The 24,287-nt window shown below is 45.5% G+C and overlaps 1 protein-coding gene across 4 annotated transcripts in view; it reads left to right on the top strand.

Annotated features, from left to right (window-relative positions):
- Window positions 1-220: 220 nt before the first annotated feature.
- CC2D1B (coiled-coil and C2 domain containing 1B) overlaps window positions 221-24,287 on the top strand; it is a 160,997-nt gene continuing 136,930 nt past the window's right edge. For all 4 annotated transcript variants that reach the window (XM_088462248.1, XM_088462249.1, XM_088462250.1 and 1 more), the window contains exons 1-6: window positions 221-392; window positions 3,172-3,295; window positions 11,448-11,586; window positions 13,674-13,786; window positions 15,898-16,038; window positions 22,834-22,956. In XM_088462248.1, coding sequence (XP_088318374.1) covers window positions 3,233-3,295; window positions 11,448-11,586; window positions 13,674-13,786; window positions 15,898-16,038; window positions 22,834-22,956 — 579 coding nt within the window. In that variant the 5' untranslated portion in view covers window positions 221-392; window positions 3,172-3,232. The remainder of the gene's footprint in view (window positions 393-3,171; window positions 3,296-11,447; window positions 11,587-13,673; window positions 13,787-15,897; window positions 16,039-22,833; window positions 22,957-24,287) is intronic.

Below are 24,287 nucleotides of genomic sequence, written 5' to 3' on the forward strand. Positions count from 1 at the left end.
CATGACACCTCCCTGACAGCCCCGGTCACATGACGCCTCCCTGACAGCCCCGGTCACATGACGCCTCCCTGACAGCCCCGGTCACATGACGCCTCCCTGACAGCCCCGGTCACATGACGCCTCCCTGACAGCCCCGGTCACATGACGCCTCCCTGACAGCCCCGGTCACATGACGCCTCCCTGACAGCCCCGGTCACATGACGCCTCCCTGACAGCCCCGGTCACATGACGCCTCCCTGACAGCCCCGGTCACATGACACGTCACGTGCTGTGACAGCTGCTCTTTACTTCCGGGAGCGCTCTCCTCTCCTCAGCCACCGGCTCCCTCAGGTGCCCCTAATTCTCTGTAACTGGTGCCGGCCCCTGTCTGCCCGTCACCGAGCTCCAAACCGGTGAGTGTCTTTTATTACTGCCTGCAATGTGTGCTGCGCCCCTTACCCTGTGTATTTGCGCCCTTTATGTATTATACGCTCTCTATAGGCCCTGCGCCCTTTATGTATTATACGCTCTCTATAGGCCCTGCGCCCTTTATGTATTATACGCTCTCTATAGGCCCTGCGCCCTTTATGTATTATACGCTCTCTATAGGCCCTGCGCCCTTTTATATATTATACGCTCTCTATAGGCCCTGCGCCCTTTATGTATTATACGCTCTCTATAGGCCCTGCGCCCTTTATGTATTATACGCTCTCTATAGGCCCTGCGCCCTTTATGTATTATACGCTCTCTATAGGCCCTGCGCCCTTTATGTATTATACGCTCTCTATAGGCCCTGCGCCCTTTATGTATTATACGCTCTCTATAGGCCCTGCGCCCTTTATGTATTATACGCTCTCTATAGGCCCTGCGCCCTTTATGTATTATACGCTCTCTATAGGCCCTGCGCCCTTTATGTATTGTACGCTCTCTATAGGCCCTGCGCCCTTTTATATATTATACGCTCTCTATAGGCCCTGCGCCCTTTTATATATTATACGCTCTCTATAGGCCCTGCGCCCTTTATGTATTATACGCTCTCTATAGGCCCTGCGCCCTTTATGTATTATACGCTCTCTATAGGCCCTGCGCCCTTTATGTATTATACGCTCTCTATAGGCCCTGCGCCCTTTATGTATTATACGCTCTCTATAGGCCCTGCGCCCTTTATGTATTATACGCTCTCTATAGGCCCTGCGCCCTTTATATATTATACGCTCTCTATAGGCCCTGCGCCCTTTATATATTATACGCTCTCTATAGGCCCTGCGCCCTTTATGTATTATACGCTCTCTATAGGCCCTGCGCCCTTTATGTATTATACGCTCTCTATAGGCCCTGCGCCCTTTATGTATTATACGCTCTCTATAGGCCCTGCGCCCTTTATGTATTATACGCTCTCTATAGGCCCTGCGCCCTTTTATATATTATACGCTCTCTATAGGCCCTGCGCCCTTTTATATATTATACGCTCTCTATAGGCCCTGCGCCCTTTTATGTATTATACGCTCTCTATAGGCCCTGCGCCCTTTTATGTATTATACGCTCTCTATAGGCCCTGCGCCCTTTTATATATTATACGCCCTCTATAGGCCATGCGCCCTTTTATGTATTATACGCTCTCTATAGGCCCTGCGCCCTTTTATGTATTATACGCTCTCTATAGGCCCTGCGCCCTTTTATGTATTATACGCTCTCTATAGGCCCTGCGCCCTTTTATGTATTGTACGCTCTCTATAGGCCCTGCGCCCTTTTATGTATTATACGCTCTCTATAGGCCCTGCGCCCTTTATGTATTATACGCTCTCTATAGGCCCTGCGCCCTTTATGTATTATACGCTCTCTATAGGCCCTGCGCCCTTTTATGTATTATACGCTCTCTATAGGCCCTGCGCCCTTTTATGTATTATACGCTCTCTATAGGCCCTGCGCCCTTTTATGTATTATACGCTCTCTATAGGCCCTGCGCCCTTTTATGTATTGTACGCTCTCTATAGGCCCTGCGCCCTTTTATGTACTGTACGCTCTCTATAGGCCCTGCGCTTAAGGGCCTATGGAGATGGAAGTTTATAGATGTACTTTGTACAACCATATTCAAAAGTTATGAGAATGACACAAGTATTGGTTTTCACAGAGTTGGCTGCTTCAGTGTTTTTAGACCTTTTGTGTGAGATGTTACTATGGTATACTGAGGTAGCATTACAGCATTACATAAGTGTCCGATGTTACTATGGTATACTGAGGTCACATTACAGCATTACATAAGTGTCAGATGTTACTATGGTATACTGAGGTAACATTACAGCATTACATAAGTGTCAGATGTTACTATGGTATACTGAGGTAGCATTACATAAGTGTCAGATGTTACTATGGTATACTGAGGTAGCATTACATAAGTGTCAGATGTTACTATGGTATACTGAGGTAGCATTACATAAGTGTCAGATGTTACTATGGTATACTGAGGTCACATTACAGCATTACATAAGTGTCAGATGTTACTATGGTATACTGAGGTAACATTACAGCATTACATAAGTGTCAGATGTTACTATGGTATACTGAGGTAGCATTACATAAGTGTCAGATGTTACTATGGTATACTGAGGTAGCATTACATAAGTGTCAGATGTTACTATGGTATACTGAGGTCACATTACAGCATTACATAAGTGTCAGATGTTACTATGGTATACTGAGGTAGCATTACATAAGTGTCAGATGTTACTATGGTATACTGAGGTCACATTACAGCATTACATAAGTGTCAGATGTTACTATGGTATACTGAGGTAACATTACCAGCATTACATAAGTGTCAGAGGCTTTTATTGACAATTGCATTATATGCAGAGAGTGAATATGTGCAGTGTTGACCCTTCTTTTTCAAGACCTCAAATCGCTGGAAAATGGCCGCAGCTTACTTTTTTCTGGTGTTTTGCGCATGCACAGTGAAGAAAATCGCGGGGAAAATGGTGGCTGCGATTTGCGCTTGCGCAGTAGACTCTGGGCACACTCCTCTCTAGAGTCTACTGATGCTGCTGGCCGCCAGGGAGAGGGGAGGGGGCCCCGGACGGGGAATGCACGAACCCCTCCTCTCTTAGAACGCCCCTGCCTCTGATCATTTGTTTTGCTATAATTTTATTTTTTGCTTGAATTTGAGATTTCTAATACACCCTGTTCACATTTTAGGGGAACCTTGATAACCTGCAATCAGACATCGTGCCCAGCAGTAGAGCTTCCATGAGCCGCAATGCTGGGCAGAAGACCTGGCAAAAAGCCTGCCAAGGGCAAGGGAGCAGCTGCTGCAAGAGAGGTAGAGCAAGAGGATTCTACGGTGGGCTCTGCAAGTTCAGCCCCTTACTCTGTTCTTTAGGAGTTCTGCGATTGTGAACAATATGACTCATTTTAATATATATATATATATATATATATATATATATATATATACACTACAACCAATGGCGGCACTCCGGATAACAAACGATGCGGACACTTAGCTGGTTTCAGCGACGTTTCAGCGCCTTTAATCAGCGCTTTTATCAAGCATATACAGGATATATATATATATAAATATTATTACTGTTTGCACATGATTTTGCAATTTGTAGGTGGTGGTCGGCGATACACAGGCGTGCCAGCACGTTTGAACGCCATTGCAGGGGCGTGCATTAATTAGCCACTGCGCTGCCGTTCACAGCTTGTGTACTCACCTGTGTGCGTGAGGCTGCGATGGTACTCTATATTACCGATGGTTTCGCAGTCTAAGTATTACGGATATGGATATAATAACAAAGTAAAATTGCGCACTGGACTGTAGTTTATGGGCTGGGGGAGCTGCACTTACAAAGAAGGGTGTCTAACCTCCTGTGGGTAATCAATGATTTAGGGATGGTAAGTGCGCTCAAATGACCCCCTTCTTCTATAGTGAATGAATGTCAATTCAGTGTCAATGTTGTATTGAGGTAGTTTATTGGCAACATAAAATGAAAATAAAAATCAATAGTGTCACAGTGCAGAGGACCTGTGACACCCAGTACGTAGGATGAAATGGAATTGTGCAGAGTTGTGAATGTCACAATGAGCACATGGTGATGAATAATAGTCTTGTAGATATATTGGGAGTGTGTGACCAGGGTAGGAGGGAACAACGTAGCTCAGTCAATAGGTGAGTAATGATGCTGACTGCGGCGTCCCGCTAGTCAGTATGACAGTGCCTGCTGAAAATGGGTAAAGATGGCGGTGCCCGGGATGCAGTGTTCTGAGGGGTGACCGATCGGGTGCCGGAGATGCTAGGGATAGGGGTCTCCTGGCTGAACAGTCCGGTGGTGCTGCGGAACGGAGACGCCCGTCCGGGTGAGCGGACGAGCACCGTCGGCGCATGATGGCGGGCTGCGTGTGCCTGGGGAGGAGGTGTAGCGGTGTAGGTTCGTGACAGCAGGGACCGCACTCCTCCTCCGTTAAGGAGACTTACCTCCCTCGACGTCTCGACGACGCCTCAGTTTCCCCTTGCCGGCCTCAGCTTAATTGGAGTCCTCTCGTCTGTGGTTGGTTAGTGTTCACTCTAGCTCCGGCGGCAGGCAGGGTGCCGGAGCTAGAGAGGGCAACTTTGCGCGTGGGCGAAAAGGGGGCGTGACCATAAAGGGGGCGTATCTATAAGACGCATCCCCTTTTTCATCATACTTGGGGGCATGCCCGGCACTTACGGACATGCCGGGCAGCCCCCAAGCGCTGCAGACAGGGAGAACAGATGCCGGGCGCATGCGCCCAGCGTCTATTCTCTGGCGGTGACCGGGTCACCGCACATTTCTCCACCCGCTGAACTCTGCGTCCCGCGGGTGAAGACTGCACCCGCAGCCTGTGAGGGCAGGGTGCTTTTTGCCCTCCTTCTGGAGGGCAGGGTGCTTTTTGCCCTCCAGAAGGAGGGCAGGGTGCCGCACCCTGCTAAAACAGCCTAGCGGGAACGCTAGTTGGTGCTTCCGGGTCATGTGAGCTGTCTTCGGCTGGTTAGTGATGAACGCTGTGGTGGGGGGTGGTGCGCGCACTGATAGATGGCTCCTGGTCACTCTCTGTAGAATAGAATGAAGGTGTGGAAGGCTGCAACGCGTTTCGACCCTCTAGGGGTCTTCTTCTAGGCAGTGCAGTATGGGAGAACTCTGTATGAAGAGACTTTATATAGTGAGTTGAATGTCCCGCCTTCTTTCTGATAGGTTGCTAAACATCTCATTAAACTGGTGATTGTTCATGATGTGCATAGATTGGTTAAAGGACTCGTCAATCAGAAGCACAGGTGGTAATAATGAACTGTGTGTGCGCCAAAAAACATGTTGTGGGAGGTGCTCACAACTTGATAGTGCAAATATTCAGCTTAATATTTGCACTAACTTCAGTGTAATTAAATTGTTAGTTGCACTCAAAACAGAAGGTGTAACAATGATTATGATGATTGATGATGAAATAAAGTGAAAAGAGATGTAGCATAAAATAAAATAGGGCAATTAAAATAAAAATGATAAATAATGAAAGCTGATAAATAAGCCATAATAGGGTAAGAAATTGTTAAGGGCTGGTGGATAAATGCTAGAAACCTATGTTGATTTGGGAGCACAGTGGTACTGATGCTAGATAAATATTTGATAACAATATTAGAGGATTAGTACTGTAATAACTGATCAACTCATGAAAAACCGTGGGGTTGAGTGGTCCAACGGGTTCGCATAATAAGAACCTATTTAATATTAAGAGTAATAATGTTATTGGTCACAGATGATGGATCTAATCTCATTGTCCCGGTTGAGTCCCTGTGGGTGAAGTGATCCCATGTTGATCATGATGCGTAACTCTTCTTTATTAATCTGTTTAATGTAGTCACCACCTCTCCAATTAGGTTTAACTGACTTCAGTGCAGCGAAGTGAAGAACCTTGGGGTCTGAATCGTGGTGGGTTTTAAAATGCATGGAGATGGGGTGCTCTACGTAACCTTTCCTGATGTTGCGCATATGTTCATTTAACCTGGTTTTAAATGGACGGATGGTTCTCCCTATGTATTGTAATGGGCAGGGGCATTGTAGCAGGTAAACCACACCTTTGGTGTTACCTGTCAGGTTTTCTTGTATCTTGAACATTGTATTGTTAGTTGTCGACTGTATTGTTTTAATGCGCATGGTGCTTCTTTTACTGGTAGTGATACATGCCTGGCAGGTCCCACAATAGTAGAACCCTCCCCCTTTATGTCCCGGTGTCTTCTGTTTCCAAATGTCAGTGAGTGTGTGTTGTTACGAAGCTGATGGTGCTAGGTGATTCTTCACTAATTTGGTTCTCAAATCTGGGGCTTTACGAAATACTATATTGGGTTTGGGAGGTAAGGAGGTGCCTAAAATATCGTCGTTTTTTCCAACAACAACCATTGCCCCACCACCTTCCAACTCCTGGACGATACCTACGCACTGAACTCAAACCGCCATCTAAATTTTACCCAGTACAAGCAACAGGTAATCACATTTCCACATTCACCAATCTATTGCTACAAGATCTAGGCAAACTCAGTGACAACACATTCAAACACAAACGGTACAACATAATAAAAGCAGAACGTAAAGCACTAGAAGAACTTAAAACAAACACAGACCTAGTAATCAAACCAGCCGATAAGGGGGGAGGTATAGTTATTCTGAACAAAATTGATTATATCAAAAGAATCACACAGAATCCTCCAGGACAAGACCACATATCAACCTCTAAAAAAGGATCCAACCAGACAGTACCAACAAGAATTACACACATTATTGCAAGAAGGCCTACAAGAGGGCATACTTAATACTAACAAATATGATTTTTTGAACAAAGCACATCCCATTATCCCAGTCTTCTATCATCTTCCAAAAATTCATAAAAAGACAACATTAATCCACCAGGTCGACCTATAGTATCCGGCATAAACTCACACACTTCCAACCTTTCCGATTACATAGACATCTATTTACAACCATACGTCAAACAACAGAAATCATACTTAACAAACTAACACAAATAACATGGGACTAAGGCCCTCATTCAGAGCCGTACGCTCTGAGCAGAGCGCACGCTCTGAATGAGGGCCGCCCTCCATAAAAATGGAGCGTCCTCCTGGACGCTGTTATAGCTGTGGGTCACCAGCCTATACTAGCGTGCAGTTTGATGGCCGCGATGGTCTCGACCATCGCGACCATCGAAACTGCGAGCCGGAGCCTGCGGTTGAGGTTTTCTCTATCGGAGCCAAAATCACTCCCACTGACATCACTAGTGATGTCAGTAGGCCGGCTTCTGACCCAAGGGAACGCCCCCGTCAGGGAGGCACGCCCCCGGCACGCCCACCAAAGGGGGCGTGCTGTCAATCAACATCGACAGCACGCCCCCTTTGATCAGACACAACGTGCGAAGGACTTTCCTTCGCTCGTCGCGTCTGGCGCATGCGCACGACGGAGCTCCCTCCGTCGTGCGCATGCTCAGTGCAGACCATCGACCCACTTGCGAGCGGACAGCCGCTTGCGAGTGAGTCTGAATCAGGGCCTAAGACTTTTGGCTGGCAACTAGTGACATCACCAACCTTTATTCAGTCATCAGACATAATCAAGTAATCGAGAGTACCAAATACTTTTTAGATCAGGACCCAACCATGACCCCAGCACAGTCTGATTTCATCATCAAAAGCATTGCCTTTATCCTATCACACAACTACCTCTGGTTTGAAGAGCAGTTCTATCTACAAATCACTGGCACGGCTATGGGGACGAGGCTTGCGCCAAGTTATGCGAACCTCCATATGAGCCATTGGGAAGACAACTCCATCTGGTCTAACCATGACTTTAGCGCAAACCTCGTCCTATGGACACGATACATAGATGACATCTTCATTTGGAAAGGGGACAAAGAATCCCTCCTATCCTTCATTCAACACATTAACAACAACACCTACATACTTATCTTTCACAACCAATTACAGCAAAATTGGTGTGGAATTCCTTGATTTGAAAATTTTCATTGATAAAAACCACATACATACCAAAATATACCGCAAACAAGTAAATGTGAATAGCTTCATTTTAGCCACAAGCAGTCATCATCCCAGCTGGTTAAATGGAATACCCACAGGACAATTTAAAAGAATACGACGCAATAGTTCCAAATTGACTGACTATGAGACACAAGGCAATCTACTCAAAAAGCAACTAATCAACAAAAAATACAATGCAAAAACAGTACAAATGGCTTTCCAAACTATAAAAGAAGCAGACAGAGGCCCACTTCTAAAATACAAAAATAAAAAATCAAGTACAGATACTGATAAGATATTCTTCATAACTCAGTATAACAGTCAAGTACGTGATATTAAGAAAATATTGAACAAACATTGGCCCATACTTTTGGGGGACAATATTTTAGGCACCTCCTTACCTCCCAAACCCAATATCTTATTTCGTAAAGCCCCAGATTTGAGAACCAAATTAGTGAAGAATCACCTAGCACCATCAGCTTCGCAACAACACACACTCACTGACATTTGGAAACAGAAGACACCGGGACATAAAGGGGGAGGGTTCTACTATTGTGGGACCTGCCAGGCATGTATCACTACCAGTAAAAGAAGCACCATGCCCATTAAAACAATACAGTCGACAACTAACAATACAATGTTCAAGATACAAGAAAACCTGACAGGTAACACCAAAGGTGTGGTTTACCTGCTACAATGCCCCTGCCCATTACAATACATAGGGAGAACCATCCGTCCATTTAAAACCAGGTTAAATGAACATATGCGCAACATCAGGAAAGGTTACGTAGAGCACCCCATCTCCATGCATTTTAAAACCCACCACGATTCAGACCCCAAGGTTCTTCACTTCGCTGCACTGAAGTCAGTTAAACCTAATTGGAGAGGTGGTGACTACATTAAACAGATTAATAAAGAAGAGTTACGCATCATGATCAACATGGGATCACTTCACCCACAGGGACTCAACCGGGACAATGAGATTAGATCCATCATCTGTGACCAATAACATTATTACTCTTAATATTAAATAGGTTCTTATTATGCGAACCCGTTGGACCACTCAACCCCACGGGTTTTCATGAGTTGATCAGTTATTACAGTACTAATCCTCTAATATTGTTATCAAATATTTATCTAGCATCAGTACCACTGTGCTCCCAAATCAACATAGGTTTCTAGCATTTATCCACCAGCCCTTAACAATTTCTTACCCTATTATGGCTTATTTATCAGCTTTCATTATTTATCATTTTTATTTTAATTGCCCTATTTTATTTTATGCTACATCTCTTTTCACTTTATTTCATCATCAATCATCATAATTATTGTTACACCTTCTGTTTTGAGTGCAACTAACAATTTAATTACACTGAAGTTAGTGCAAATATTAAGCTGAATATTTGCACTATCAAGTTGTGAGCACCTCCCACAACATGTTTTTTGGCGCACACACAGTTCATTATTACCACCTGTGCTTCTGATTGACGAGTCCTTTAACCAATCTATGCACATCATGAACAATCACCAGTTTAATGAGATGTTTAGCAACCTATCAGAAAGAAGGCGGGACATTCAACTCACTATATAAAGTCTCTTCATACAGAGTTCTCCCATACTGCACTGCCTAGAAGAAGACCCCTAGAGGGTCGAAACGCGTTGCAGCCTTCCACACCTTCATTCTATTCTACGGAGAGTGACCAGGAGCCATCTATCAGTGCGCGCACCACCCCCCACCACAGCGTTCATCACTAACCAGCCGAAGACAGCTCACATGACCCGGAAGCACCAACCACAGACGAGAGGACTCCAATCAAGCTGAGGCCGGCAAGGGGACACCGAGGCGCCGTCGAGACGACAGGGAGGTAAGTCTCCTTAACGGAGGAGGAGTGCGGACCCTGCTGTCACAAACCTACACCGCTACACCTCCTCCTCAGACACACGCAGCCCGCCATCGTGCGCCGACGGTGTTCGTCCGCTCACCCGGACGGGCATCGCCGTTCCGCACCACCACCAGACTGTTCAGCCAGGAGACCCCTAGCATCTCCGGCACCCGATCGGTCACCCCTCAGAACACTGCATCCCGGGCACCGCCATCTTTACCCATTTTCAGCAGGCACTGTCATACTGACTAGCGGGACGCCGCAGTCAGCATCATTACTCACCTATTGACTGAGCTACGTTGTTCCCTCCTACCCTGGTCACACACTCCCAATATATCTACAAGACTATTATTCATCACCATGTGCTCATTGTGACATTCACAACTCTGCACAATTCCATTTCATCCTACGTACTGGGTGTCACAGGTCCTCTGCACTGTGACACTATTGATTTTTATTTTCATTTTATGTTGCCAATAAACTACCTCAATACAACATTGACACTGAATTGACATTCATTCACTATAGAAGAAGGGGGTCATTTGAGCGCACTTACCATCCCTAAATCATTAAGTATTACGGATGTGTGTAAGGTAGGCGTCCTTATGTTAGGCTGCGTATGGCATAGCCATCAGACATTACTATATCTTCGCGGTGTGACTGCATGTGTTATCGCTATTACGATCTGCAATGAATCGGGCCCAAAGTGCAGCTAGCTATGATGTGGGCTGATATAGGGACGGTAGCCTCATCCAGGAGAAGTGACATCACCGAGTACCTTGTATGGCGGCTGCATGACTCTCTCCTCAGCCAATGGCCTCATCTTCCTCTGTGTAATCTCCTCGACTCATTCCTACATACACACCGAGAAAATAGATCATTTGCGGCTTACCCAACATATGCTGTAGACCTGTTTAGTCGCGCTGTAACATGTTTCCCATGCGCTTTTCATGCTTTTATGGTTATATATTGTATTATACTGGTAGTGCTGGGAAACACATGGAATATTGGTTGTTGTAGTTATTATTGAAAACAACATGGCGGGTACATTTCAATACACAAATGCCAAATGTTAGGGAGAGTAGACAGGAGGCATTGAAGAATAAATATAAATTGTCATGTAAATGGAAAAAAAAAAAAGATTACAGTTATTCATCCTGATTTTATATGCGTTTTACAAGCACTAATTGCTGGAAGCGCAGTTACAGTGGGATAGGGTGCAACTGCCCGGACGGGTCTCACTACCGTGGCTTATTATTGGTTGAGATATTTTTGGATTGCGTTCTTTTTACAAATAAAACATTTCTCATTCATGGCATAAGTTCCATTTTGTCTCATCTTTCAGCCCTCTGAGTCTCCCAGGTGATATGTGACAGAACTGGGGTTTCCCACGGCCTCATTTGCAATCTATTTATGTTTTTGCAAGTAAATCATTAGCCATTACACTCTACTACCTGGTCAGCTCCCAGAGTATATACAGCCTGTGCTATGCCTGATGTGTATAGCCAGACACAATGTCTCTGATGCCTCGCTGGTTTGTCTCCGGTTTCTAGCTCGGGCTGTTTGTAGACTTCAATCCCGAGGACATGATGATGGGAATCCCAGATGACCCAGATGATGGAGACCTAGAGGCAGAACTGGCTGCACTGACGGGGGGCGATGTAACACCCAAAACTAAGCCCAAAGGAAAAGGTGAGTAAGCTATATCTCTGCTAAAGATGTCCTGTGACTGACCCAGGAGATGTCTCTTCCGCTTGTAAACTGCTGTCCATCTTTGTTATTCATTTACGTACACAGTGTCGCTGCTGCCATAGAGGGACATTAAGTCACTGTGATATCAGGTATTACGCTGCATACACACTGTCAGATCTGAATGATAATTATTTTAAAAATCATTCAATTGTTTATATCTGAAAGAAAATCTGACGTGTGACTGCATCAATGATGCGCGTTCCCGCATGTCAGATAACGATCTCTGACATCTGACTGCAAACACATCAGATTTGGATGATTTCCATTAATTTTAATACTGTCTGAAATCGTTCAATCGTTAAAATCATTGGTCAAATCGTTCATCTGATACATCTGACCGTGTGTGTGTGTGTGTGTGTGTATGCCCCATCTGACCGTGTGTGGGGGCACCATCTGACCGTGTGTGTGTGTGGGGGCACCATCTGACCGTGTGTGTGTGTGGGGGCACCATCTGACCGTGTGTGTGTGTGGGGGCACCATCTGACCGTGTGTGTGTGTGTATATGCCCCATCTGACCGTGTGTGTATATGCCCCATCTGACCGTGTGTGTATATGCCCCATCTGACCGTGTGTGTATATGCCCCATCTGACCGTGTGTGTATATGCCCCATCTGACCGTGTGTGTGTATGCCCCATCTGACCGTGTGTGTGTATGCCCCATCTGACCGTGTGTGTGTATGCCCCATCTGACCGTGTGTGTGTATGCCCCATCTGACTGTGTGTGTGTGGGGGGGCACCATCTGACGTGTGTGTGTGTGTGTGTGTGTATGCCCCATCTGACCGTGTGTGTGTGTGTGTGTGTGTGTGTGTGTGTGTGTGTATGCCCCATCTGACCGTGTGTGTGTGTGTATGCCCCATCTGACCGTGTGTGTGTATGCACCATCTGACCGTGTGTGTGTGTGTGTGTGTGGGGGGGGCACCATCTGACCGTGTGTGTGTGGGGGCACCATCTGACCGTGTGTGTGGGCCCCATTAGTTATGAATGAGGAAGAACATAATTAAATACCTGAATATCCTTCTGATGACTCAGCTACAGCGCAGTGCTAACCCATCAGAGCCCAGCATTGTTCTCCCTCTGCTACTATCACTTGCATGGTACACATTTAGCTTTAATGCTATGATAACCCTATCTTGGATTTTATCACGTGTCAGGAAGGAGCCAATCCAGTCTGAATGTGTCACATGGGCTCTGACAGCCAATCCAGCTCTAGCCTTGGGTACATAAAGGCTTCCTGTGAGTTCTAATGTTGCCAGTGCAGCGTCTTACACAGCTAATCTGTGTGCTAGGTCTCTATGCTCCTTGTCTCGTTACCTCCAGTGTCCCACTTGCTGCCACTTCATAGTGCCAGTGCTCTGCTCTTCTCAGTTCTCGTAATCTGCCGCTACCTGCGTTACGTTACAGAGCCTACTCCACCAGCATTCCCAGTCAGCACCGGTACCAGGTTCCCATACCTCAGTGTCTCCGGAGCCGCGCTCTGCGTTCCTGGTGGGTTTTAGTTCCCTTTTCCCTGTGATCTCCATCCTCAGCGTCATCCAGCAAAGGCAGAGACCTTCATGAAGAAGTACCCCCTGCGTCCAGCCTCGTTCCAATATCCGGAAACTGCTGACAAGGACTTATCTACACCCGGTCCAGGGCCACTTCCCACAAACAGAATCTTACCTTTCATTTCTTGTGTACTGGATACATTTAATGAAATAACACTTTGTGTAGGAGTCCCAACGTGAGCTATAATAAGCTGTGTATCGGAAAGATGTCTGATTTACCGTTTCCACGTCTGATAGTCCACGTGAATGTGGGCAATGTATATCGGGTGGGGTGAGATGATGGGTGCAGTACCCTATACAGCTTTGGTAATTCACTTTCCGCAAATGCGACTGAGTGATGCAGGCGATACGTTGGAGAACAAGTCCTCATAGTCCTTGAAATACCCATGTACTCTGTTTTGACAGATTTAAAAAGATGAATTAAATATTTGTACCACATCATAAGTAATTAGCACTTAATATACCTGTGACTGCCTCCACAGCTCCACTCCCTATGGATCATATAGAGAAGATGGCACAGGACTGCATGAGAGACCTTGATGCAGAAGAGGATGATGAAGAGGAGCTTGACCTGGAGGAAGATGATGACTTGCTGGTGAGCATTGTGTGTGTGTGTGTGTATATATATACATATATATATATCCCATATTTTGCCACTAAGGGGAGATATATTCACTGGTGGTTAAAGAACGTTAAGAAATGACAGGGCTCTGTGTGCGGCAACGACGAGGAGGGGGGGGGGGGGGGGCTAGCTTACTTTCTTGTTCTCCGTAGGACACAGGACCAGCATGTGCTGCCCACAAGTACCCTGTACCCAGCTACCGGCACCTCAGCTGGAACTAACATGCAGCAACCTCCCCTCCCTTCCCCATTACTCCAGCCTCTAGGTCCTGTCATGACCTATGCAGTCTGGGACCACGGAGGGGTAGAGGGCAGTCATATTGCTCCTGGAGGGCTTGGCAGGCAGTGACCCGAGTGTCTGCAGAGAGCCAGCACAAAGCCGCACATTGGGAGCGATTCCCGGAGATATTCAATTCTCAGCATTGTTACGTCCCAGCAATAATCCGGCTGAAGTGGAGGGCGCAATGTTTTATTTATTACCAGCTATTTATATAGTGCACACATATTCCGCATCACATGGTCACACACATACACACTAGGGGTCACATCACTCCCTGCCCCAGTGCTTACACTCTATATTCCCCATCACATGCTCACACACATACACATTAGGGGTCACATCACTCCCTGCCCCAGTGCAGCTTACACTCTATATTCCCCATCACATGGTCACACACATACACACTAGGGGTCACATCAGTCCCTGCCCCAGTGCAGCTTACACTCTGTATGTGTGTGAGCATGTGATGGGGAATATAGAGTGTAAGCTGCACTGGGGCAGGGAGTGATGTGATCCCTAGTGTGTATGTGTGTGAGCATGTGATGGGGAATATAGAGTGTAAGCACTGGGGCAGGGAGTGATGTGACCCCTAGTGTGTATGTGTGTGACCATGTGATGGGGAATATAGAGTGTAAGCACTGGGGCAGGGACTGATGTGATACCTAGTGTGTACGTGTGTGATGGAGAATATAGAGTGTAAGCAGTACTGGGGCAGGGAGTGATGTGACCCCTAGTGTGTATGTGTGTGACCATGTGATGGGGAATATAGAGTGTAAGCACTGGGGCAGGGAGTGATGTGACCCCTAGTGTGTATGTGTGTGACCATGTGATGGGGAATATACACTAGGGGTCACATCACTCCCTGCCCCAGTGCTTACACTCTATATTCCCCATCACATGGTCACACACATACACACTAGGGATCACATCAGTCCCTGCCCCAGTGCTTACACTCTATATTCCCCATCACATGGTCACACACATACACACTAGGGATCACATCAGTCCCTGCCCCAGTGCTTACACTCTATATTCCCCATCACATGGTCACACACATACACACTAGGGGTCACATCACTCCCTGCCCCAGTGCTTACACTCTATATTCCCCATCACATGGTCACACACATACACACTAGGGATCACATCAGTCCCTGCCCCAGTGCTTACACTCTATATTCCCCATCACATGGTCACACACATACACACTAGGGGTCACATCACTCTCTGCCCCAGTGCAGCTTACACTCTATATTCCTCATCACATGGTCACACACATACACACTAGGGGTCACATCACTCCCTGCCCCAGTGCTTACACTCTATATTCCCCATCACATGGTCGCACACATACACACTAGGGGTCACATCACTCCCTGCCCCAGTGCAGCTTACACTCTATATTCCTCATCACATGGTCACACACATACACACTAGGGATCACATCACTCCCTGCCCCGGTGCTTACACCCTATATTCCCCATCACATGCTTACACACTAGGGGTCACATCACTCCCTGCCCCAGTGCTTACACTCTATATTCCCCATCACATGGTCACACACATACACGCATCTCTCTCTGTCTCGCATCTCTCTCTGTCTCGCATCTCTCTCTGTCTCGCATCTCTCGTCCCAAGATGGTGTTGGAGTGTAGAGGGGGAGGAGACGGCAGTAAACACGTTTAGTTTACAGAAGTACTTGGTCCAGTACTAGGTATATCAGTTACCCCCAGATGGGTTCAGAGAAATTGATTTAATGATGAGTACAAAAAAAATCCTCTCTTCTCTTGTGCTTCTCTTTGTAGGCTGAGCTCCAGGAAGTGGTGGGTGAGGATGAAGAGTCAGCTCCTACTCACACCCAGAGCGATGTTACAGCAACTCAGGAGGAGGAAAACATAGACCATCATCTGACCTCTTCATCTGACACTCGCCAAAGCTCATTGCAGGTAACATCTGAGGAATGACAGGCGTAGGATTAAACATAACTGGTACACTGGGCCTGATTCAGATTTGGGAATAGAGTAACATAGAGCCAGTAACTGTACATCTTGGTAACACCGTGCTGTACTGCAGGGGGGGCAGATGTAACATGTGCACAGAGATTAGATTTGGGAATAGAGTAAGATAGAGCCAGTAACTGTACATCTTGGTAACACCGTGCTGTACTGCAGGGGGGCAGATGTAACATGTGCACAGAGATTAGATTTGGGAATAGAGTAAGATAGAGCCAGTAACTGTACATCTTGGTAACACCGTGCTGTACTGCAGGGGGGCAGATGTAACATGAGCACAGAGATTAGATTTGGGAATAGAGTAACATAGAGCCAGTAACTGTACATCTTGGTAACACCGTGCTGTACTGCGGGGGGGCAGATGTAACATGAGCACAGAGATTAGATTTGGGAATAGAGTAATATAGAGCCAGTAACTGTACATCTTGGTAACACCGTGCTGTACTGCAGGGGGGCAGATGTAACATGTGCACAGAGATTAGATTTGGGAATAGAGTAATATAGAGCCAGTAACTCTACATCTTGGTAACACCGTGCTGTACTGCAGGGGGGCAGATGTAACATGGGCACAGAGATTAGATTTGGGAATAGAGTAATATAGAGCCAGTAACTGTACATCTTGGTAACACCGTGCTGTACTGCGGGGGGGCAGATGTAACATGTGCCCAGAGATTAGATTTGGGAATAGAGTAACATAGAGCCAGTAACTGTATATCTTGGTAACACCGTGCTGTACTGCAGGGGGGCAGATGTAACATGAGCACAGAGATTAGATTTGGGAATAGAGTAACATAGAGCCAGTAACTGTACATCTTGGTAACACCGTGCTGTACTGCAGGGGGGCAGATGTAACATGAGCACAGAGATTAGATTTGGGAATAGAGTAATATAGAGCCAGTAACTGTACATCTTGGTAACACCGTGCTGTACTGCAGGGGGGCAGATGTAACATGGGCACAGAGATTAGATTTGGGAATAGAGTAACATAGAGCCAGTAACTCTACATCTTGGTAACACCGTGCTGTACTGCAGGGGGGCAGATGTAACATGGGCACAGAGATTAGATTTGGGAATAGTGTAACATAGAGCCAGTAACTGTACATCTTGGTAACACCGTGCTGTACTGCAGGGGGGGCAGATGTAACATGTGCACAGAGATTAGATTTGGGAATAGAGTAATATAGAGCCAGTAACTCTACATCTTGGTAACACCGTGCTGTACTGCAGGGGGGGCAGATGTAACATGTGCACAGAGATTAGATTTGGGAATAGAGTAATATAGAGCCAGTAACTCTACATCTTGGTAACACCGTGCTGTACTGCAGGGGGGGCAGATGTAACATGTGCACAGAGATTAGATTTGGGAATAGAGTAATATAGAGCCAGTAACTCTACATCTTGGTAACACCGTGCTGTACTGCGGGGGGGCAGATGTAACATGTGCACAGAGATTAGATTTGGGAATAGAGTAATATAGAGCCAGTAACTCTACATCTTGGTAACACCGTGCTGTACTGCGGGGGGGCAGATGTAACATGAGCACAGAGATTAGATTTGGGAATAGAGTAATATAGAGCCAGTAACTCTACATCTTGGTAACACCGTGCTGTACTGCAGGGGGGGCAGATGTAACATGTGCACAGAGATTAGATTTGGGAATAGAGTAAGATAGAGCCATTAACTCTACATCTTGGTAACACTGTGCTGTACTGCAGGGGGGGCAGATGTAACATGTGCACAGAGATTAGATTTGGGAATAGAGTAACATAGAGCCAGTAACTGTACATCTTGGTAACACCGTGCTGTACTGCAGGGGGGCAGATGTAACATGAGCACAGAGATTAGATTTGGGAATAGAGTAACATAGAGCCAGTAACTGTACATCTTGGTAACACCGTGCTGTACTGCAGGGGGGCAGATGTAACATGAGCACAGAGATTAGATTTGGGAATAGAGTAACATAGAGCCAGTAACTCTACATCTTGGTAACACCGTGCTGTACTGCAGGGGGGCAGATGTAACATGAGCACAGAGATTAGATTTGGGAATAGAGTAACATAGAGCCAGTAACTCTACATCTTGGTAACACCGTGCTGTACTGCGTTAAGTTTTTGCATGTGCAAACTTTAGTACCTTTCGCCTGAATGTGTCACTTTTCGCTGCTATCGTGTATGCGGGTTTTCGGGCTTTCCTAATAGAAAAGATGTGATGCGGCGTTCGTCCGGGAAAAAATATTCGGCGCAAAGTGCACTTGAGACTGGGTAAATGTACCTGTACCCCATAACAAGGTAACTAACACAGGGTAATAGTTTAGCAGTTAATTGTTGTGTCAAAAGGTTATTATCATTTTTCACTGTTAAAAAAAAAATATGATTTTTTTTTTTTTTTTTTTTTGGGCAAAATAATGCTGCAGTTAAATTAGGGGTACATAAAAGTGGTACAAGTGATTTTTTTGTAATATTGGTTACTTAATTTGAAAATACACCTGCTGCAGCCACCTGCAATTCCAAAAACACTTGTCCCATCCTTACATCCCCCCAAATTACCTACCACACTACTTTAAAACCCATTTTCCAACACTTTTTACATTTTGACCCCAAAAATGACATTATTGGGATGTAGTTGCAATACCTACATCTTAATCCCGACGCCGCCGCAACGCTGATGGATGCCAGCCTGAACGAGGTAAATCCAGGGTGCCCTTAGCGTTGGCTGCTAGGGGGGAGGGTTAGGTTTAGGGAGCGTAGCGGGGTTAGTTTTCAGGATGGAGAGGTTAGGGTTAGGCACCCCTAGGGGGGAGTGTTAGGGTTAGGTAGCCCCCGGCAGGGTTAGGTTCATGGTGTGGTAAGGGGGGTTAGGGTTAGGCACCCCCAGGGGGATTGGGAGGGGGGGGGGGAGGTTGGGGATTGGCACCACTAAGAGAGGGGTAGTGAGGGGTTGCTTACCTGCCACCGGGACTTCATACCCATTCCGTCATTATTAGGAATTAAGTTAATTTAAAAATTATTTTTACCTAATTAGTCATTAAGGGGTGTCCAAAGGGCTCTGAACCAAGTCCCCACATTTTTTGTCCAAAATAGGGGTTTCACATACTTTTCTCCATCTCAGCACAAGTGAAAATAATTTGCCGCTTTTAGCTGAACAAAATTTGCATGCACAAAAATCATGGCTAATAAGATAGCCTGATAGAAATTTTTAGCGAAAAGTTCGGACAAGTGTCAACTTTCCACCAAACCACGGCTCTTCGCAGCTAATTGGTTATTTCCGTAAGTGTTAAATTAGTTTACTTAATATTCTAAAGAAGTTTACTGATGTTCTGAGGCAGTTTAGTAATGCTAACCAAAGGTCCCATGTTCTGAGGCTGTTTAGTAATGCTAACCAAAGGTCCCATGTTCTGAGGCTGTTTAGTAATGCTAACCAAGGGTCCCATGTTCTGAGGCTGTTTAGTAATGCTAACCAAGGGTCCCATGTTCTGAGGCTGTTTAGTAATACTAACCAAGGGTCCCATGTTCTGAGGCTGTTTAGTAATGCTAACCAAGGGTCCCATGTTCTGAGGCTGTTTAGTAATGCTAACCAAGGGTCCCATGTTCTGAGGCTGTTTAGTAATGCTAACCAAGGGTCCCATGTTCTGAGGCCGTTTAGTAATGCTAACCAAGGGTCCCATGTTCTGAGGCCGTTTAGTAATGCTAACCAAGGGTCCCATGTTCTGAGGCCGTTTAGTAATACTAACCAAGGGTCCCATGTTCTGAGGCAGTTTAGTAATGCTAACCAAGGGTCCCATGTTCTGAGGCTGTTTAGTAATACTAACCAAGGGTCCCATGTTCTGAGGCTGTTTAGTAATGCTAACCAAGGGTCCCATGTTCTGAGGCAGTTTAGTAATACTAACCAAGGGTCCCATGTTCTGAGGCCGTTTAGTAATGCTAACCAAGGGTCCCATGTTCTGAGGCCGTTTAGTAATGCTAACCAAGGGTCCCATGTTCTGAGGCCGTTTAGTAATACTAACCAAGGGTCCCATGTTCTGAGGCTGTTTAGTAATGCTAACCAAGGGTCCCATGTTCTGAGGCTGTTTAGTAATACTAACCAAGGGTCCCATGTTCTGAGGCTGTTTAGTAATACTAACCAAGGGTCCCATGTTCTGAGGCTGTTTAGTAATGCTAACCAAGGGTCCCATGTTCTGAGGCTGTTTAGTAATACTAACCAAGGGTCCCATGTTCTGAGGCAGTTTAGTAATACTAACCAAGGGTCCCATGTTCTGAGGCCGTTTAGTAATGCTAACCAAGGGTCCCATGTTCTGAGGCCGTTTAGTAATGCTAACCAAGGGTCCCATGTTCTGAGGCAGTTTAGTAATGCTAACCAAGGGTCCCATGTTCTGAGGCAGTTTAGTAATGCTAACCAAGGGTCCCATGTTCTGAGGCTGTTTAGTAATGCTAACCAAGGGTCCCATGTTCTGAGGCTGTTTAGTAATGCTAACCAAGGGTCCCATGTTCTGAGGCAGTTTAGTAATACTAACCAAGGGTCCCATGTTCTGAGGCTGTTTAGTAATGCTAACCAAGGGTCCCATGTTCTGAGGCCGTTTAGTAATACTAACCAAGGGTCCCATGTTCTGAGGCCGTTTAGTAATACTAACCAAGGGTCCCATGTTCTGAGGCCGTTTAGTAATGCTAACCAAGGGTCCCATGTTCTGAGGCCGTTTAGTAATACTAACCAAGGGTCCCATGTTCTGAGGCCGTTTAGTAATACTAACCAAGGGTCCCATGTTCTGAGGCTGTTTAGTAATGCTAACCAAGGGTCCCATGTTCTGAGGCTGTTTAGTAATACTAACCAAGGGTCCCATGTTCTGAGGCTGTTTAGTAATGCTAACCAAGGGTCCCATGTTCTGAGGCTGTTTAGTAATACTAACCAAGGGTCCCATGTTCTGAGGCAGTTTAGTAATACTAACCAAGGGTCCCATGTTCTGAGGCCGTTTAGTAATGCTAACCAAGGGTCCCATGTTCTGAGGCCGTTTAGTAATGCTAACCAAGGGTCCCATGTTCTGAGGCTGTTTAGTAATGCTAACCAAGGGTCCCATGTTCTGAGGCTGTTTAGTAATGCTAACCAAGGGTCCCATGTTCTGAGGCTGTTTAGTAATACTAACCAAGGGTCCCATGTTCTGAGGCAGTTTAGTAATACTAACCAAGGGTCCCATGTTCTGAGGCTGTTTAGTAATGCTAACCAAGGGTCCCATGTTCTGAGGCTGTTTAGTAATACTAACCAAGGGTCCCATGTTCTGAGGCCGTTTAGTAATACTAACCAAGGGTCCCATGTTCTGAGGCCGTTTAGTAATGCTAACCAAGGGTCCCATGTTCTGAGGCCGTTTAGTAATACTAACCAAGGGTCCCATGTTCTGAGGCCGTTTAGTAATACTAACCAAGGGTCCCATGTTCTGAGGCTGTTTAGTAATGCTAACCAAGGGTCCCATGTTCTGAGGCTGTTTAGTAATACTAACCAAGGGTCCCATGTTCTGAGGCTGTTTAGTAATGCTAACCAAGGGTCCCATGTTCTGAGGCTGTTTAGTAATGCTAACCAAGGGTCCCATGTTCTGAGGCTGTTTAGTAATACTAACCAAGGGTCCCATGTTCTGAGGCAGTTTAGTAATACTAACCAAGGGTCCCATGTTCTGAGGCCGTTTAGTAATGCTAACCAAGGGTCCCATGTTCTGAGGCCGTTTAGTAATGCTAACCAAGGGTCCCATGTTCTGAGGCTGTTTAGTAATACTAACCAAGGGTCCCATGTTCTGAGGCTGTTTAGTAATGCTAACCAAGGGTCCCATGTTCTGAGGCTGTTTAGTAATACTAACCAAGGGTCCCATGTTCTGAGGCTGTTTAGTAATACTAACCAAGGGTCCCATGTTCTGAGGCCGTTTAGTAATGCTAACCAAGGGTCCCATGTTCTGAGGCCGTTTAGTAATACTAACCAAGGGTCCCATGTTCTGAGGCTGTTTAGTAATACTAACCAAGGGTCCCATGTTCTGAGGCTGTTTAGTAATGCTAACCAAGGGTCCCATGTTCTGAGGCCGTTTAGTAATGCTAACCAAGGGTCCCATGTTCTGAGGCCGTTTAGTAATACTAACCAAGGGTCCCATGTTCTGAGGCTGTTTAGTAATGCTAACCAAGGGTCCCATGTTCTGAGGCTGTTTAGTAATGCTAACCAAGGGTCCCATGTTCTGAGGCCGTTTAGTAATGCTAACCAAGGGTCCCATGTTCTGAACTTGAACCATTTTACTTAATATGCTTAAACAATTCAGATTGGCCATTGTACATTGAAGGATCACAATACAAATAGATAACATACAATGACTACCTAAAGAAGAAGGTGAAGGTGGGACCTCCCCAAGTGAGCTTACAATCTAAAAGTTGTCGGGAACAATTGTTACACAAAGTTTCGGAATAACAATTGTAGCTGCTAGTGGTATGTGCTTAGCTACTGTAAGGCAGAATCCTTATTATCCACCATTAGCAGCTACCGGTGTGACAGGGTTGAGTAAGGTGAGATAATAGAAATGAAGTACACTCGTAATTAGCTGATCTGATGCATTGTTTTGGTATTTTAGCTCTCACTTTTTTTCTTTTTGCTTTTGGAATGAAAGTTTGCAGCTTTTGTGATCTTCTTTTCACCTAGTGTTTGCTTACTTAGTGGTCTCATTATTGGATGTTGGGTTATGTAATTGTATTTATTGTTCATGTTCTGCAGGCAAGCGGTGGCGAACTCTTACAAACCCTGGAAGATCGGATCATCAACTACAAAACTGCACTTACAAATGCAAAGGAAAGGAACGAAGGCTCTAAAGTCAGGCGCTATGAGAGGGCTCTGAAGGTTTGTTCCTGGGCTGAGGTAGTGGCAGTTATTTACTAAAAACTGTATATATGCAGTAAGCAATTATGGTGGCTCTCTGCGTTAGAGGGGTGTCTCTGAACAGGACACAGTCATCCCTGTGACAGATGAGATCCCGAGGACCTGGACACTTATAAAGGGGAATGGAGTCTTTACTAGAGAGAGACAATGCATGCCATGGCAGGATATTAGGGAAGAACACATTGATTATTTCTAATCATTTGCTTAGCAGGGTTGTCAACATTTTCTAGAAAATATATTTTGCTATTTGGCTACATACATCACATTGCAGAGGACAAATCATGGTAATCTCATGCCGTAAGAGCCACAAGGAAATGATCCTGTTAGTTTGGTCGTTCTTGGTGGGTTTTAGACCAAGTGATTTTTTTGACGGATCTTCTCTCAGATTTTTAGACCTGCGCCAGCTGATTGAGACTTGTTGGTCCACGTTTTGTGACAGATCATCGTCCAGGAGGAGAATTGGCCAGTATTTTTGTACTGTCTCTTTGATTATTCTCCATTCCCTACAGAAATTTCCCACAAATCTTATCTTTTTGTCCTTTCTGTCTGTTTGTTTTTTTAGAAAATGAGGGATTCTCTTAGAATAAATGTATTTTGTTTTGCTTTTTTAATAGACCATTTACTATAGCATATTTCCAGTAGTCCCATAGTAAGTTCTTTGCTCTTTTGTTTGAACTGTTTCTCCTGAGACTTAGAAATTCCCCTGTAGGGATAGTCTATTATTGGTGGGAAATGTGCACTGGTTTGATGTAGGAGGCTGTTGGTTGCTGTAGCTTTCCGATATAATTTGGTGTGTTGTTTTGTAGATGTTCAAGTCCAAAAAAGGGTAATGACTTTTTACTTATCTGATGTTTTAGATTAATTGTGTTGATGTTTATACTATAAATGTGAGAAGCAGGCCTTCATCTCCTTCCTAAATAATGAAGATATAATCAATGTAGCACGCCATGATACAATGTGTTGTGTGAATGTATTGGTTCGTCAAACACGGTTTTCCACTCCCACCAACTCAAGAACACATTTGCATATGTGGGGGCACATGACTCCCCCATTGCTGTGCCTCTCGTTTGCAAGTAGCAATAGTCATTGAATATGATTTGGTGTATTTTGTGCTTCCCTTACAATAGAGCAGTTGTTATTTCAATTGCCTTTTCTTTTCATTGGGCTTTAATTGGGCATCCCTGTTTTTCTCATCACTGCACTGGGCAATCCAACCAGTGATGGTAACAGGACTTTTCCCAAAAGCAGAGCCTATCTTCTTTTCTTTACTTGTTTCATTCTAAGGTCCGCAT

This window comes from Taudactylus pleione, unplaced genomic scaffold (genome assembly GCF_031769625.1).
Source record: "Taudactylus pleione unplaced genomic scaffold, aTauple2 ptg001167l, whole genome shotgun sequence".
NCBI lineage: Eukaryota > Metazoa > Chordata > Amphibia > Anura > Myobatrachidae > Taudactylus > Taudactylus pleione.